The sequence below is a fragment of the Colius striatus genome, chromosome 11 (assembly GCF_028858725.1).
Source record: "Colius striatus isolate bColStr4 chromosome 11, bColStr4.1.hap1, whole genome shotgun sequence".
In the NCBI taxonomy this organism is placed as follows: Eukaryota; Metazoa; Chordata; class Aves; order Coliiformes; family Coliidae; genus Colius; species Colius striatus.
In genome coordinates this window covers 14,187,142-14,205,542 of record NC_084769.1, presented here as the reverse complement: position 1 = coordinate 14,205,542, position 18,401 = coordinate 14,187,142, and the positions used below count along the sequence as shown (strand labels likewise).

Sequence of the window (18,401 nt, the reverse complement as noted above, 5' to 3'; positions counted from 1 at the left end):
TAAGAAGCTTATTATTATTTTATCTATGAAAAGCTTTTATAAGATACATGGTGTCAGTGACCAGGGCTGCTCTTGATGTTGCTCATCATACACGCTGTTCTACTGTTAGCTTACCTTGAGTTCAACTTGTACAAAAGCTGGGTTGTTCTTTTTCTTCTAACTGTTTACAGTCTGTGGGTGGAAATGTTTGCTTAGTGGTAGGAGCAGTGAGAGGACAAGAACTCTTGTTTTGCTGACATTCCCTATCTTAATCCTGTTTCTATGCAAGACTAAACTGAGTCTTCCCCCACTGCACCTCTGGAATTCCCAACGGCTCAAAAGCCATGAACAGCCCTGGTTTGGTCCCTGAAGACTCCTGTGAGCTCAGTCTGGGCTCCCTGGGAACCCCTCAACAGCCAGAATCCTGGCTCTTCTGGTGGTCACAGTTGGGGAGGGTGCCACAGTAGTACTTTTCTTTGCAAGCAGTTTTTAATTGGAGTCATCAATAGCTTAGAAATTACCTGTGAACAAAAAATGTTTGTCAACAGTTTTTCAAGTAAAGCGCTGTTTCAAATACTAGATAACTCCAGAGGGTTTTTAAATTAAAATATATAAAAATTGAATATTTGTGGATAAATAGTCAATTCTGTGCTATCCATAGTAATAATTGAGAGAAGGAAAAGTTAACCTAGATCACAGGAAAAAAAAGGTAAGATAAACAATGTAAATTAAATTATAAGAATACACTTGGAATATGCACTTTCAAAAAGAAGTTAATAGCTTTCTGTGAGGGAGCAAGGTCAGCCTTACAATAGCAGCAGGTGGTAAGGATGGTGTCTTACAGAAGCATAGAATGTCTTATAGCATCTGAACTGTGTGGCAGCCACGGATGTTTTGGTAAAAAATCCTGACCCTGCTTAACCCACAATTTACATAATCTTCTCATGGATAATCGAGCATTAATTGTATTCCAGTTTCTGTGCGTGCAACTGAAGTTTTAAGCAAAAGCTTCCTGTTGGCTTAAAGTAAAAAAATGTGAATTACGAGAGTGAATGCTCTCCAAGTAGTTTTTCATCTTAGAATATTCCTTACTTATGCATGCATGAAATTTAATATGGAGACTGCAAAATGGGATGTTTTTGTCCTTATTATAATGAAATATCATTAAAACAAGATCTTATATAAACCAGTCCAAGAACTCTGTGGAACAGCAGGAATTAGCAAAGCTGTTAACAGTTTTTTGAGTAAATGCTTGCAAAATAAGATAAAAAGGACTGTATTTGTAGTGATTATTTTCAAGAAAGTTAAGAAATTGTCTAGAATGCCAAAAACATTGCCAGCAAACTGTTAACGAGTGCTGATGGCTTTTGTGGGGAGGGAGATGATCTGTGTTGGTCCGACTATGAGATCAGAGATGTATTGTGATAGTTGTTTTTAGTAATCCACTCTGGTTTTTTAGTTTATTTTTTTAAAGCTTCTAGAATATTTGTGGCTACTCTATGAATATTTGTAGTGGGAAATATGGAATATGGAATGCTCTCTGTGGCACAGATGCTGCTTAAAAAGAAAATCTAGGTAAAAGTACTGGAAAATCAGTCTTTGAATAAAATGAGTGCTCAAAGTGTTCAAGACTGACTTTTAAATTTTCAGAATGAGTATCAGCTGACAAAAGTAATGACTAAATACACATATGCCTGTGTGCATGAGTTAGGACTATAAAGTTTTGAATCAAAACTTTTTGCATGTTGTCTTTCTCTTAAACCATTGAAATGCTTTTTTGACTATTTCAACTACTGGAAGGCCTTTAAGGGACTGATACTGGCAATCCCAACCAGAGTGTTGCAAAGTAGAGGTGCTGTCTGTGTGGTGTAAGCGGGCCCAGGCCATAATGCAGGTTGATCCAGTGCTTCCTGAGGTGCCAGATGTAAGGGCAGATTGCGATGGAATGTAGGGCAAATATAGTAAATTATATATATATATATATATATATAGTACATGCTGAGTGGTTTCAGCACTTTGGAAGGAGGAGCAGGATCACAGACTGACTGCACTGAGTCATACAGGCGGTGCAGTCGCTTTGGGTTAGCGGCAGGTGAACAGTTTGGGCCTGCTGCCATGCAGGATGTCCTGGCGCAGCTGTAAAGGGAAGAAGGGAGCAGTTGGAAGTGAGGTGCTGCTGCTATCAGTAATCAGTTTGGCCTGCTGTGTTTCTGGGGACAGTGCTGCAGGCTGGTTTAGTTGCCCAAAGGTTCAGCATTCCTCACTTGCAGCATAACAGGGAATTTTGTCTGAGGCCCTGCTTTCCTGCCAAACTGTGCCTGTAAAGAGCTCAGTCAAGAAAACTGACTCTGATGCCTTGGTTAACCAGATTGTTCCCAAGAAACCTTCAGGTGGAACAGCAAATTAAAAGTGAAATGTTTGAGAGTATACAGGTGGGAGGTATTTCTTCTCTGGACCTTAATGCTGGATAAGTAGTATGGGTCTGTTCTGTATTGGAAAGAACATGAGGAAGTAGGTTCAGGAGTGGATGAAATCAAATGTTTAACCAGAGATTGTAAACTTTTCTGGGAGAGGAAAAATAAGAGACTTCTGGCAAAGTAAACTGACAAGTATGAATGCTTTGGATCTTTGTCTTTTTTATGTATAGGGTCAATAACCCTGAGCACAGTACATTAAAATCCATCTGTGCAGTATCCTGGTAAACATACAGTTAATGACAGAACAAAAGGTTAATCTCAAATGCTTATCTTGCTACATCTGGAAGAGATCAGGTAAATAAAAGAATTGATAAACTCTGTCTTTTAGGGTAGAAATTATTCTCCACAGCCTTTCAGCCTGCAGGGCTTTTTACAAAGTCCTGCAAGATTTTATGGTCCATGTTGTCAAAGGCTGGGGATGAATCAGAGAGAAAAGCAGAACTGGTGTTTTGCTGCCAATGGCATCTTAAGACGAAGGAGAAAATTAACTGGGGACTTTGGAAAAGTTATTTGAAAGACTGATGCTTAGAGTTTGAGGAGAGGAGCAGCTCCATTTGTAGGTCAGTACTTAAAGATGTAAGAAGATAAGGGTGATACAAATAATGCTGTTAACTATAGGTGATGTTTTCAAGATACTCAGATTAAATATGTTTTCTTTAAAGCTCACCGTTGGAGCTTTCTCATGGCTTAATTTTTTTTTGCACCATGTCGTTTGGGAGAATGAGGATTAACTTCATAAAAAATGGACAGGCTCATCATCTGCTCCCACACTGCTGTGGTCTGCAAACATGCAGAGGTGACATCTTAGCAAGTGGGTAGCTGTAAATCCTAACTAGGGATCCCTAGCTTCTCTGAGGGGTAAGTAGGGTCTTTCTTAGGAAACTGGTATGGATATGAGTGGTAAACCTCCTAATGAGTTGACAAAAGCCAGGAAGAGAGATTTTTGCATTTCGGTAGCTACTGAAGGCAACAGTTACTGTTAATTATTGTTAATAAGCAATATTAACATAATCATTTGTACAGCTGCGCAAGGCTGTACAAAGAGACACAATGGCTAATAAGTGCCATGAAAGTAAAGCCTATTAATCTCTTTTTTTCTGAGTTCATCTTGTGTAGGGACCTCCTTTCCATCACAAAGAAAAGAAGAGCAGAAGGCTATTTTTTTGTTTTATTTTGGGTTTTTTTGAGTTTTATAAGTTTGAAGTACTTGACTGTGACTAAAATCCTTAGAAATGCCTTAAGAAGTGAGCCATTCAGATGGTACTTGCCTGGCACAAGGGTCTCATCCCCAGCTGTAGTTAGCCCATGTCCTTCACCAGTGCTGTTGCTAGTATGGACAGTGGCTTGTACGTCAGATGGGCAAGTTGGAGAGCATGGAGTTGTTGGCTCTTTCTTTTAAATGAACATACCTTTACCTCTAAGAGGATAACTATACTACCTCTCTGTTTTTAGGCAGTGACAGATGCTTGGGCCAAGGTAGATATCTCAGTCTCACCTCATCCCAGCAGTGAAGGGACAGAGCAGCCTGCTGAGGTGAACCCCTAGCTGACTTTACCCATCCTTGCTGTTGAGCTGCTGGGGCTGAATCCAGCCTTCGTAATGCCTACTCAGCTAGCAATTGCAATTAAGAGCACTACAAGATATCATTAGGACATGCTTGGGAGCATTCCTTCCCTTTGAGGGGTGCGGGGGGGGGGGGGGGGGGGGAGCACGATTTATACCAAAGTGGTCAAAAGATGCTTTTATGTCATTCCAAAGTGGGGCAAAACCACTAGATGGCCTGCCCTATAAAAATGATTTATTTTTAAATAAGCTGTTGATTGTCCTGCAGTGAGATGTTTGCTGTTGCTTCCCTCAGAGTGTAGCAAACTGTGTAAATCAAGGAGTCAGGTTTTACAGAATTAGAAACCCGTAAGGAGTTTAATTTGTGCCCTGAAGAGAGGACCAGCCACTGACTGGACTGCTTGTGAGTTGTTAATAGCTCATTGGTAACCATTAAGCAGCTTGCAAATATTTGTCCTTAGAGGGTAATCTGAGCTCTGCTGCAAGGAAAAAAAAGAACAAAAATGGAAAGGAGGGAAAAAAAACCAACATAGAGTAGCAGTGGGATAAAAATTTCATTTAAATTGAATGTTGCCACTACTAAGTTAAGGTTAACTTCTCACCAGCAAATGTAATAGAAGTGTATCTCCACTGTGTCTTTGGAAAACACTTGAGATCACAGTTTTATTGAGTGTAGGGAAATTCATTTTGATTCATAAAGATTAACCTGTTACAAAGCAACACCTTTTTTAACAGCCACTTGTTTAAATATAAGATGGAAGAACTTTAGTAAAGCTTTAAGAAATAATTTAACATAAAAGCACATGTGAAACTTTTGCTGCCTCAAACCAAATTCAAATACCCGATGATTTAAGTGACATGGAAAGCACTCCATAATTAATTCCATGTTGACAGCCTTGGTGATTTAAGTCAGAAAACAACCAGTAGCTCTGCAAATCTTTCCACAGCCACTTCACTGCTATTCTTCAGGGACTTTCTCCTACGCTAGTCGTTCTGGATCCACTGGGTCTTGGAGTTCTTTGCTGAGATTACATAAAGGTGAACATGCTCTGAAACTAATTTGACACTGCAGAAGTTTAAACAATAATGAGTTTTGATTGTTGGTAGTGTGAGAGAGTACATGAATTGGTACTGTTAGTAGTCTGAGAGAGGTAATTCCAGTTTCAAATGCTCCATTGTCTGTCACCAGGAGGGGATTTGACAGCGATAACTGGTTAATTAGTTTCAAGAAATGACTTACTGAGGCATTGGGAAGGATCGAAAATGTTCTGCCCAATAAGGGGAGATTTTCCTCTAGTTTTAGGCAAGATGCGGGAGGTGTCATGCAAAATAGAACTTTTTTCTAGTTCTGCTGTTGTAAATGCTGAATTATTTCATTTGTATTAGTATGTCTTACTGTTTAAGCAGAAGGTATCCAGTGCTGAGGGATAATGTCAACAGATCAATGCCTTGCTCTTTCGAGGAAGTGACTACATACTCGAATAGTGGAAGAAATGTGTGGTATTACATGTAGGTGATTTGGCTTTAGGCTTCTTTTAAGAGTCTTGCAGGTGTTTAATAAATCTGCTATTGCCTGAGAAGCACTTTTGCTTGTAGTCAACAGAAAAAACTTGCTTTGAGTGAATTTGAGGTCTGCATCTCAGCATTTTCATGATGCAACATTTTGTAGATGCTCTATATATATATGAAGTTGTCTGCTTCTTCCAGTACTTGGAATAAAGTAACTGTGTAAGAACTTGCTTAGGCAGGTTCACTTTGCAGACTTTTCTGAGACTTTATTTTGGGCTGCAAAATGTTATTTTGGATTTAGCTAAAGCATAGAGTATACCAGTTATTAGGATTGATAAGTTTAATGTAAAATACTTGAAGATCAGGGTAAAGGAAGGTGGCAAAAATTATGCATGTTGCTTTTCTTACATGGATATGAGTTGATGATTAAACCAGGTTATTTCTGAGAAGAATGATTCTGTCTATCGAGGAATTTTGAGGGGTGGACTAAATCTCCTAATTAGTAACTTATTGTAAAATATGCTTAGAAAGTTAGCTCATTTCTGAAGTTGTGAATGTGTAAATATTGAGATTAAAGATTGTAAGATGATAGCATTATGGAAATAGAGAAACCCTTAAATTGCTTGCAGAGTAAGCATAAATCCCTTCCACTTTTCTTTGCATTCAAAAATATTTCTTTTCAACACTATGGCTTGTACTCTGATCTGCTAATTTATGAATATGTTTTTAGTACTTTTAGGCACCTCAGCTATTATTGTTAAGCCTTCTTTTCAGTGTACTACTGTGAAGGAGGTCATAGCATGAAAAATATATGTTGTGTAGAAACTGCCCAGTGCTATTTATGTGTGTTCTCTTTAAAAAACTGTTTAAATTTTTAGATCATCACTATAAAAATGGTGTTTACTTGGGGCCAGAGCTAAGTTTTTTTCATAAATGATATATGAACATATGCAGTGGCTTTTTGCACCTGCAGGTGAGTTTTATGAACTTTGTTTTGTAAATGTGTTATCTAAGTACTGTTTAAGTTGTGTCCCAGGCTGTTTCCTGTTAGTTATTAAAAGCATTGGCTAATGGAATGCTATTTTGCTACCTGCTTCAAAACAGCCTAGATACCGTAGTAAATTCTTGATCAATTTGCTGTACTTTGCTCTAAAAATGTTCCAGTGCACTAGTCTTTGTAATTGTACTGAATGTGGTTCCACTTCTACTGAATTCTGGGAAGGAAAGCTTAGAAGGGACAGGGATAAAGATGTTTTAACACTCAGTTTTGTGTCAGTGTTGACATTTTCCAAGTCCTTTAAGAATATTATGTGTACTTCTTGTGGGGTGTACATTTGCCTTTCAAAAAAACAGACATCAGAAAATATGAGAGAAAAGAAATCATTTCCATGTTATGTTTTCAGAAGCTTAATTTTGGGATTCTCTTACTTTTGGAATTACAATATAAGATACGTCTAGAAAGAAGAGAGATGCTACTATCAATCCACCTGACAAGTATTAAATCCTTTTATATTTTCAGAAAAAAGCCAAAGGCCAGCTCCTGTTTGAACAGATCATGTATCATCTGGACCTTATAGAAAGTGACTACTTTGGATTAAGGTTCATGGATTCTGCACAAGTGGCGGTGAGTAGCAATGGTATTTTATTGTTTTTAAGTAACAGTCTAAAAGTTAAATCTTAATATTGACAAAACTGCCTTTTTGAGTTTTGTGCATAGGCTTTGTGATGTGTTAGGGATCCCAAGTTTAATTCCACCTTGAGCACTCTCAATGTGTTACAGTACTATTGTCTTCCTTTCTCCTCTTTCACTTGTTCCTGTTACACCTTCCATTGTCCTTAGGCAGGCTGTTAGGACTTCAGGGCCTGGCCTGTCATGTGGAAATTCTGATGGTGGTCATGCAGGAAGGGGCAGAACTAGAGTGTGTGCTTGGCCCTTTGTTGTTCTACAGAATGGAGAAAGTTTTCTTTTGCCAATGCCATCAACTTTCTCCTCACCAAGTCACCTTGTTAGTGTCTGCTGGGAGATGATCTTGGCGAGAAGGGTATGCCTTTGATTTGCTTAAATCAGTTAAGATTCACACCTGAAACTAGAAGTTTTTGAGAGGATATACATGTATTTGTGTGTAACAGACAGTTGGAGTAGAAGGTTCCTGCAAGCCTGAGTTTTTGAAGTTTGTTGTAAAAATGTGGCTGCTTGCAAAAACAGCAGCAGAGCATCATTTGTCAGCAGCAACCACAGTTCTTTCACTTGTGGGCTATGCAGTTTTATACAGATACTTCTTATGGCCAAGTACTTAATCCTGTCCACAAGGATAGCTGCAAGTTAAGTGAGATGTTAGACAAATTTTGTCACTGCCTTGCATCTCTGTAGCTTCAACCTGTAGCTTAGTTTTCTCTTGTCTCAGCACCCCCAGCTAGAATGAGATCTGGATTTTCATACTGTGTATGTCAGCCTTATTTGTTAGATCTATGAACCTGTTTCTGTGTTTCAAGTCCACTTCAGAGTTATTTCATGAATACGATGGCAGAGTGGAAGCAGACAGTGCTCCTGAGCTAAATACTTGAATTTTTTGAGGTCAGCATACGAGATGGAAGCAATGACCTATATTCCTTCACTTCTGTGAGTGAACTTGGTCTTAAACCTCCTGCAGAAGTTTAAGGAGAAAGAGACTGTTACATTAATAGAGAGATGTCATTCAGAACCATGCATACCTCTTACCAAGAGAAAATAGAAAACAGACCCCTGCATACTGTTTTATAAATATGAAAATCATGTTAGCTGTGTTAAGCATGTGCAGTCAAGGATGTGGAGTATTAATGGTAAATTACTCTATTGTATTTATATTTTTGCTTCAGGAAAAAAACCCCAATCTATATGTTTTAGGTATCCTAATTCAATTTCTGCCGTGAGGCTTCTAAGTATTCCCATCTCCTAAGAGTTCACAGAGAGTTAGTTGTGTCCGGTGAAATTATCTGTATGGTAAACTTTTCTCTTACTGTTCCATTAGCAAATGTAATCTCTTCTTGAAACCGGGGGAAATAAGAGTTAATCTTTTGTGCCTCACCGATGGCTCATGGCTTGCCTTTGTCCAGCAAATTGTTACTTCCAGTCCAGACAGCACCTGATTGAGTAGTTGGTACTGCACAGTCTACCAGGTACAAGCCTTTTCAAACTTAGTTTGCTTCCTTTTCTTAACTATGTGTGACTGAAAAGAGGCAGAGCAGTAGAGATAACAATCTGTTTAAACTGGGCTTTAATGATATACTCTGTATAACAAGCAGAAAAGATTGCATTTTGCCAGAAGAGCTGAACACAACAGCCAGAGATAATTGCTTTAAACAATGAAGAACTGTTGTGATGGCAGCCATTCTTCCAAAGAGAAGCTGGCACATTCTAGCAGAAACCTAATCTGCAACTGGAAACAAAGACAAGGACTAATCAAATGACTTGTCAAAGATTATTCAGTAGACCTGTTAAATAAACAGTGTAAGAATCCAGTCCCTTGCTGTAGACAGAACTGTCCACTGGCTCTGGAGGGGATAATCTTTCTGATATCCAATTTAAATCTGAGTATATTGTTTTACTAGTTGCACCTGATGGTATAAAAACACTGGCAAACTAGCAACATGTAGTTAAATAACAAAAATGAGAATTTTTGTTAAATTAAGTACAAATGAATTTTCAATAAATTCACTTTGAACAACTGAAGGATAGCTTTTTTTGTTCTTCTGAGCTGCTGAGGTGATTAGTAGTTAGGTGCTTGAGTTTGGGATGTGCTGGGGAATGGGGGAAACGCAGATAATATAAACCCTGACATTTTGGATTTTAGGATTCAAATAGTAACTTTAAAGAAGTTCTTGAAACAATTAGTGAGGTGAAAGAATTGTAATTTTCATGTGATTTTTGTGATCATTGGTAGTCTGATGTTTAGGAATAGATTCCTCTCTCTCACCCTGTCAAGAAGATAGCAAAAGGAGTTATTTGCAATAACTATGGTGTCCACCATATGTTAGACTTGGTCTGGAAGCCAAGGGAACAGGCTGTTATTGAGGAAGTTCTATTCAGGCTGCCAACAAACAGCTGTCCAGTGACACAAAAGATGAAGATTGCTATGAAGGTGTTGGGCTATTTGCCTTTTCTTCCAGCAATGCTGGAGAGGCATTTCCAGTTAAGGAGGCATTAAATAATGGGTGGCAAATTTCTAATTCTAACCTACAGATTGCAAGCATCAAGTATTTGTTCTTCCTAATGGAATTGTATTGACAGGTTGGTTTGTTCCTCTGGCAGTTCTATCTAATGAGCTGCTTAATGCTGAAAGTTATTTGTATAGCATTGCACTAAGTATGCACCCATTCATTCCTAAAAGGAAGGGACCAGTTTTAATCTCACCGTCTTAATAAAAACTTAATTTACTTTACCATCGTGAAATGTTGCTGGGTTTGGGGAGAGGTTGGGATGTGTGTGTGTGTTGTTGAGTTGTTTATATTTCTGATGCAGCAAACTGTTCTAGCAAGGGTTTCCAGTGCTCCCTGCAGTCTGTTGTTCATACCGCTTTTTAGTTAGCCAACTCTCTGGATTTCAGCAGTAGACTCTGAGCAGACCTCTCTTGAAAATGTAAACATTTTGCCAGGTCCACTTGAATTCCATTTTAATCGCTTGGAATAAATCTTAAGTTTCCTGACGTCTGTATGTGTCCATGTATTGGGTTTTTTTGCTTTGCTTTGGTTTGGTTTTTTCCCCCTCCATTTAAAAGCAGTTCTGTTGCCTGTTTTCCACGCACACCCTTGCCATCCAGCTGCAGCTCTCTTAGGCAGCTGTGGTGAGAGCCGAGCCGAGCAGAACGCTGATTATCAGTGCCTGTCGCGGGCCTCTCAGCTGCCTTCCCATGGAATGTGGAGGAGATGAGAGAAAACAGGAGGGAGATGAAACAGACGTGCACAGCCAGTCCTGGAGCTAGAAGTGGCTCTATTTGCCATTCCTCTATCTAAATCACCTGCAGGCCTCCAAATGAGTAGTTTGTATGTTTTTGTGCTGGAGGAAGGAGTAAGTAAATTTTGTCTTACAGCAAGTGGACTTAGGAATAGGAAGGGTGAGGATATAATTTTCTTAAACAAAACAAAAAAAGGTGCTGAACTCTGTGTCACTGTTAGTGTAAGCAGAGTTGATGTAAATATTTGCTTCCATCTTCATTACGCTTCCTGCTTGATTTTAAAAATATATCAGACACTTTTCCAGATAGCTTTTTGTAGCTACTTTTTTTTCATAGGTAATGAGATAATTTTCAACTGTGGGCACAGCAGCAGTAGATGGTTCATCTCTTCTGGTCTGCAGCTAGTATATCAATCACTGCATATCCTGGCTGTATTACAGGCTGACTTTACACACTCTCTGCAGAAGGCAGGGCTGCTCTGAAGACAGGAATGTGTTTGCACTTGGCATTGCAACCTGAAAATACCGGTTCTTTCTCATACTCCTGTTGCTTTTCTGTCCTCCATGAGGCCCATTGTGAACTTCATGGCGTGTAGTTTCGCTGAAGGAGTGTGGCTAAGTATATAATTCATTTATATTAATTGCAAGGTGAAATTTGGGATTGATCCAATGAAGTGGTGTTACCTGGGCGTTGTGACCCGTGCAGGACGTGGTGTGCGAGGTAGTTTTGCTCTGGCTATTGAGTCAGTGCAATTATGTTGAGTAGGGTGCTGGTGTTTACTGTTTAACTGAGTCACCACCTCTGGAGGACGGAGCTGTTCACCATGCACAACTCTTGGAAGTAGATCTCTACCGCTAGCTGTTTTAGCTTTCCAGCTCTATCTTCTATTTCTGGTATAAACTCTTCAGCAGTGGGAGTATATGCAATTATTTTGGGGAGCATAACATACACGTGTAGTTGTTTCTCTCAACCTGCCATCTGTAGCTTATTTTTCACATGCTATTGTACACAGTAGAAGTGAAGCCATTATTTTGGCTTCACATCTAGTGTGTAGCTTACAATTATCATTAGTAGGTGAGGCATTAACTTCTGCCCTCCCATGTGACTGTTGCTAAAATGTCACCTATGAATAGATTTTGGACAATTAGGTAGAGCTGACCCTTACTTTCGGACAGCTTTACTCTTACCACACTTGAGTCACCTAGACATAATGCCCGAAAGTCAACAATATTTATTTTGTCTCTCTCCACCCTGAGTAAACACCACACACAACTGAATGCCAGAGTCTCCAGCTATGATTTATTCTTCTGTGGCATTGGCTGACCTACTAACATGTGAATTAAGGGTTTATTTGTTTGTTTAATTATTAAAGATTTTTAATAATTAAAGTGGTTTATCAGTACCTTTTTTATTAAAAAAAAACCCAAACAGATAATATTGTATTGAACATTGGCATTAAATAAGGTACTACAGGATGTTTCTGTTGTTCAAAACTCATGTTTTACGTTACAAAGTGAAAGGTTCTTCAACAAGCATGGAGGAAGCTGTGAATTGTGAAATATTTGGATTAAATTGTTTTAATGAACCACTTGTTATTCTAAGATCAGCTTCACTAAATGATGTCTGTCTTTTTTTTATTATTCTTTCCGTGAGATTTCTTTATTGGTAATTCAATGGAATTAATTTCTTTTTCAGCATTGGTTGGACAACACAAAAAGCATTAAAAAGCAAGTTAAAAGTAAGTGTCATTTCATTTTTCTCTTGGGCTCTCATTGAACATGCAGCAGGTAGGGAGAGCTGAAAGGGACAGGGGAAGCAGTGTCCAGTGAGGGGTGACAAGACCGGATGGCAAAAACCCAGTATAGTGCTGCTGATTGTTTAATGACCTCTTCCCACTCCAACTTGTATTACTTTAGTCTAATATTCTTAATTAAACATGTTATAGGCTCATTAATTACAGTTTAAATGGAGTAAAGGCAGCTGAAGATGTTTTAGTGTTCTAGCATGTTATCCTGACCATAGAAATACTTGTCTTGGAGCCTCCATCCCTTGAGGCAGTCCTGAATGCCCAAATCTGTGCTCAGTCCGCCAAGTCCTTACCTGCTGCACAAGGGTTTAGTGGGGCCTGATTGTTTCAGTGGTGCCATGACATCTGCTGATTTTTGTTTAGCTGCTTCCTTGCCCTGCGCCGTGGGAAGTCTTCAGGGATTTGTGGTGCTGTGTTAATACAACAGAGGTTTTGGAAGCATTGAGAGAGAGAAAATTCCTCCTGTCAAATGCAAGAATCAGCAGACCACTGCACATTTTTAAAGAACTGTTAATCCATCCTTTTGCTGAGTTAACTCTTTGGTTTCCAGAAAAGATGGTTCTTACACATAAGGGTCTGTCAGATACCCTAAAATATGTCTAAACTCACGTGGAATAAAGGGGCCTGAGCTGTCAGCAGTGGGTGTTTCACGGAGCCCTGAGAAGGTATTAGAGACCAGTAGAGTCTCAGGAGATTTGGTCAACTGCAGAGCCAACATGCACAGCTTTCTTGGTGATGCATAGAGTCCTTAAATATAGGGATTAACCTAGATGCCTGTACTCTTGGCAGGACAAGTCAACTTCATGTGGTATGACTGTTGGATTGACTTGTAACATATACAACTATTTTGTGTGTATATTGAAGCGTCCTTTTGCCTTGATGTTTTTCATGCATTTCCTTGTCACAAAGGAATTCCTGCTTTAAGATGCTGTGGTAGGGCAGAACCAATTTCAGCCAAGTTCTGTGGTGTGATTCTTTGTAATAAAAACCAAGAAATTTAAAATGTCTCATCCAGTAACTGTTACTCCTGTCTTGAATGAATTCTGCTTTGCAGTTGGCCCACCATATTGTCTGCATTTTCGTGTAAAGTTTTACTCATCAGAGCCCAACAATCTACGTGAAGAGCTAACAAGGTAAGAGGGGGATTTGGTGAGAGAGGGAGGTACCCACGTAAGTCCAGGAAAATGTTTATGTGCTATTTATTTAAACAGTTGCATGATGGTTTTGAGAATTCCTTAGGGCTACTTACTTGAATTTTTGTAAAGGTTTCCAATGTAGCTCTCATGAAATAAATGAGCTTTCATATGAAGAGGTCTATGCATTTACTGTGTTCCTTGATGCACCATTTGTCATTAGGCAATTCTGGCGAGTGATCTTGAGTGGCTTATACACAAGGGACGGAGTTTTTTACTGAAGAGAACAGATATCATTCCTCTTTATTCATCTTAAGCTGCATTTAGTTTCAACTGTATGCAGTCATCCTGTCTCTTTAGGCAGAAAAGCACTGAATTGCAAGTTAGAGCTTCTCTTTGGCAAAAATAAATTGAGTTAATGTTTCATTACTTCTGTGGTCTTTGCAAAGCTTACAGAAAGGGAAAATAGTATTGTAGTACTGCTCTGAGATGTCAGCTGATAGTACTACATGTGTAGGATTGTAGTATCAGGTGAGCATTTCACAGATCTGTTCATAATGTTGCATTCCTTGTTGGACAGAGCCATACTTGGGGTACTTTGGAAGAGAACACAACCAGACATCTGTCAGTAGTATAAATGTTGTAAAAGGCAAAGTTTCTTTGTATTGTCATTGCTGCTGGTGATCCATTTTGGAGAGAAAACAAAATTGTTGTGTTTTCTTGATAGCTGTAGATTTTTCATACCCTCAGTAATTTGTGAGAGCATGAAGTGCATTTGTTTGTTGTTTGGGTTTGTGTGTGGATCTTACATCTGTACTTTAGCCAAATCCCTAGGAGTGCTACCAGGAAGATTATAGTAGCATTACCTCTCACAGCCATATGTACCATGTGCGCCTTCATGCTTATGTGTGGTAATAGTCTGTTATAGCTGCTCTTCTTCAATGCTTTCCTGCTGACCTGGGAAGACTATTTTAGCTCCACTGAATAAATATTGAACTGTCTTTAAAAACAGTAACCATAGAAAAAAATCTGACCTGTGTCTGTAACATTTTCATCCATCCTGAGTTCCGCCAGTCAGACCTTGCTATACAGGTTTTATCAGGGCAGACCTGAAACCTGAGGGCTTTTAAACCCTGTCTGTCTGCTTAGCTAATTCCCCAGAACAGGAGAGCAGCAAGTCTTTCTTCTATCTCCAGACAATTTTAAGCCTTAAAGAAGCAGTGGGAAGGGGACCTCTGCTATGGGTTATAGGTGTCACTAGCAGGGACTTTCCTAGCCTTCTGCCTTTTCACTGTGCAGCAGGATACCCAGCTGGAGCCACTTTTCAGCTTCCCCAGGTGCAGTTTGCTCACATTTTCTGCCAGCTTCCCATCAGATTCCACCAGTCAGAGGTCATGTAATGCAGCCTAAACATGGGAAGTATGCTTGAATTGTTTGCAAGTGTTATGTGGCTGATAAGCAGAGATTGCTCACACCCAGTGTACACTGGGGGCCTGTGCTCATTCTTTTCATATCTAGGGTCAGAACTAAACAAATTTATTCTCCATGTAGGGGCGAGTGTTCAAAAGGCTTTGGATAACACATTGTTTGGCAAAGTATTTGTGGATTTTCAAGGGAGCTTGTAGGATGGAAGTATGAGGAGACACAGGCACACATTGGAACAGAAGCATCATCTTTTGTGTGTAAGGCTTCAATTCATCTGTCATAGAATTCAAACTGGATACCATCATGGATGCCAGCAATTTAGTTGGAGACAACTACTTCTCTTGTTAAAGGAAAGCTGTGTCCCATAGTGGAGCAAAAGGGCTACTCTGAGTATCGGAAGGATTAGCATTGTACACCAAAGGGATGGGAGCTTTGTATTCAGTATTTGCCCAATTTCTAATCAAAAGTACTGAATAAACAAGGCAGTGAAGGAAAGCTGGCTCTGGAGAGTAAACAACTTGAAAAGGCTGTGGCCTGCTGTTTATTATTTGTCACTTTGCAGTCAGCTTTTGGGATTTGCTTTTTAACTAGGCAATGCATGTTGGGAACATTTTTTTTTTGGGAGACTTTAAAAGATTCTTTCTTTTATGAGATTGATATGCCTATGAACAATGAAGAAAATGTGGAAGACACAGGTTGTCCTTTGCCCAAGTAAGATCAGAAGAGAAAAAAAGGGAGGCTTGGGTGTCCTGTTTCTCACTCTGCTTGTGACAACTGCTAGTTTTGGGTTTACTTAGTTGAAATGTGTGAAAAGCATACAAACACAACTGTTAGAGCCTTGAAATATCACAACTCAATTTCTTCAGTCTTGAAAACTCATGTAAAGAGTAAAAAATGTTTTTGTCAGGTTCTAATTTCCTCCCCTTGGCTGAGTGACACATTAGATAAAACTGATGATCAGTTACATTTATTTCTTATTTAATCCTGCAGGTATTTGTTTGTTCTGCAGCTGAAACTGGATATTCTCAGTGGAAAGTATGTATTTCTAATAAACAGCCTTTTAAACATTTACAATGTGTTTAGCATATTTGGATAATTAATCTGATTTTTGCTAAGTAATATGATGCTTTTTTTCCTCTAAAATATTACTCTTCTATGCATGAATAGCAGCAGAGGAATGCTTAAGTAATGTGGAGCATATCTCTTGTTAATTTGATCAAAATTTACTAATCCTTTTTCACTTTCTGATCCAAAACTTTGGCAGTCTCTTATTGTCCAACATATGAGTTGTCTGCTAAGTAGCATTAGCTAAGATTTTAACAATGCATTTCTCTTGGGGCAGATTGGAATGTCCTTTTGAGACAGCCGTCCAGCTGGCAGCTTATAACATGCAAGGTGAGTAGATATGAGCGGGGGAGGATGAAGTTGCATGAATGGCTTTGTGTAGACTCTTACTACTTCTTTTAGTCTGTCCTTGTCATACTCAGAAAATAGGTTCTGCGCAGCCATTAGCGATACAGTGTGAAGCATGGCTCCCTTTGATTGTCATTTCGCTGAGACTGTATATAGAAAATTGCACGATTCCTTGGGAAACAGAACAAGGACCTTCTGACCATAAACATTTTTGCCCTAAGTTTGTTTTCTCAGCTACTTTTGTGCAAATCTGTCTGCTCTCACACTAGGTATGAGATCTGCAGTCTTGCTGGATAGCTTTCATGTAGCAACACCATTCACTTTGTATTGTGTAGTTTCTGCTGTGTATTTTCTTTGTTATACTAATCAGGTACAAAATTATTTTGGTTCTGCACTCAATTGAAAAGTCCTGTATATAAAACCAACCAACTTTTGACTTCAATATTTGTAGAAACGTTTTAATGCCCTAAGTTTTGTGCTTGTGCTTGAGCATTGATAGTTGAATGGCACTTGGTGTTTCAGATTTTAATTCAGCCAAAAGAGGTGATATACTGTATTTTTTTCCTCAGTTATATAGTACTATGCTTGAGTCATCTAAGACTCTTCTTAATGTCTGCAACTTTGGATTCCAACTCAGACTGCAGCATCCCATGACTTCCCTGAGAGCTTCTGAGCAACCTTCTTTTGCCTGTATCCATCACTGATTGTCATGGCCAATGTCTTTACTGTTTGCATGAGGGTGTGATCTTATATGTGAAGTTTGCTGTAGCTTCACAAGGGGAATTCACAAAAGTAAGAGGGAAGGCTTGAAGTTTTAGAAATGTCTGCTGTTGTCTCCTTATTGGAGAATATAGGTATATGGCTTTATTCAACCCAGTTTGAGTCTACAAAAAGTCCTAGAACCTCTGCCGTAAAGCTGTTGTATGGTCCTCTTTGAAAAGGGAATCTGGAGATGTGCCATGCTTTTGTGCCACACAAATTCTCTACACAGCATTCATCTAATAAACCAATGCAGTTGTACTTACTTTGCAGGAGTTAGGTAACAGGCCTAAGTCACTGGAATTTTTTCCTCTTACAGGTATTTTCCAAAGCACGCTTTGTTCTTTGGGCCGGAAGTACTGATGGCCCTGATCACGTGTAGGTGGAGAGTTGGGATGACACTATAAAGATGCCTGCCTTTTTAACCTGCTCTTTTGTGTGGAAGGAAAACAGTTAGAATACATTCCATAGTTAAAAATATTAGCATTGTTAGAGCCTTAAGATACAGGTTCAGTGAATAAGGTTTTTGAAATACAAAGTGATCTAATTAGGCCATATATCCATTGCTTTTTTGTCTTTTCTTTCCTCTCTCCTTGCTCCACAATGAGGCCTGTAGCAGGGCTTTAATCTTGCTGTCTGACAGCTGTGTACTTTTATTTAAATCAGCTGGAACCTAAGCTGGCCTTGACAGCATTCCTTTCAACAGAGGCAGGCGTTTTAGTGGGAGTAAATTATTACAGAACTACAGACCTCCTCAGTCAGCATTAAAAAAAAAGAAAAAGGGAGAGGTGAAAAGACTGTTGATATACTTGCTGTGTTCAGAAATCCAAGAAGCAGGGGTGGTTTTTTTTAGATTGTAGGTATTTTTTGTACCTGTGGAATATTATGTGTGTTTATTTGACTTACCCAGGTCTTCCCAAATGTGTTATTAGGATTTTTCCAACCCAAATGTCTCTCTTTCCTTTCTTCAGACACAGCAATTACCGGTCTGTATCAGACACCCAAGGTTCAAGTTAGAATATATAGAATTATTCCTAAATTTTGTGATATAAACTAAAGGTTAAGAAGCCACTTGAAATTGGTGGGAGGAAGAAATGTGTAGTGACTCTGAACATTGGGACATTTTTATAAAGTTTTTTTGTGTGCTTTAGCACTTCAGGCATACATCAGTATTTAAAAGCTGGGCTTGTTAGCATCTGTGGAAAAAGGAGCTTGTGCTTTTGATGTGGCACACCCACTGACTAGTATGTTCCAGTATGCTCTCTAAATAGCATTTCTTATTGCCCCTGTTGAGCATGTAGCAGTGGACCAGCTAAGCCACTGGACTGGCCTGGTAGGGCATTTATTATGTTCCTAAATGAAGAAGAGAACGCTGGTTTGTGCCCTGACACAGAGCAATTTTAAC

At 39.1% G+C, this 18,401-nt stretch overlaps 1 protein-coding gene across 4 annotated transcripts in view; it reads left to right on the top strand.

Annotated features, from left to right (window-relative positions):
- Nucleotides 1–18,401, top strand: part of EPB41L5 (erythrocyte membrane protein band 4.1 like 5) — a 61,318-nt gene that overhangs the window by 4,593 nt on the left and 38,324 nt on the right. For all 4 annotated transcript variants that reach the window (XM_062004466.1, XM_062004465.1, XM_062004469.1 and 1 more), the window contains exons 3-7: nt 7,048–7,152; nt 12,155–12,197; nt 13,321–13,399; nt 15,815–15,859; nt 16,167–16,219. In XM_062004466.1, the coding sequence (XP_061860450.1) occupies nt 7,048–7,152; nt 12,155–12,197; nt 13,321–13,399; nt 15,815–15,859; nt 16,167–16,219 (325 nt within the window). The remainder of the gene's footprint in view (nt 1–7,047; nt 7,153–12,154; nt 12,198–13,320; nt 13,400–15,814; nt 15,860–16,166; nt 16,220–18,401) is intronic.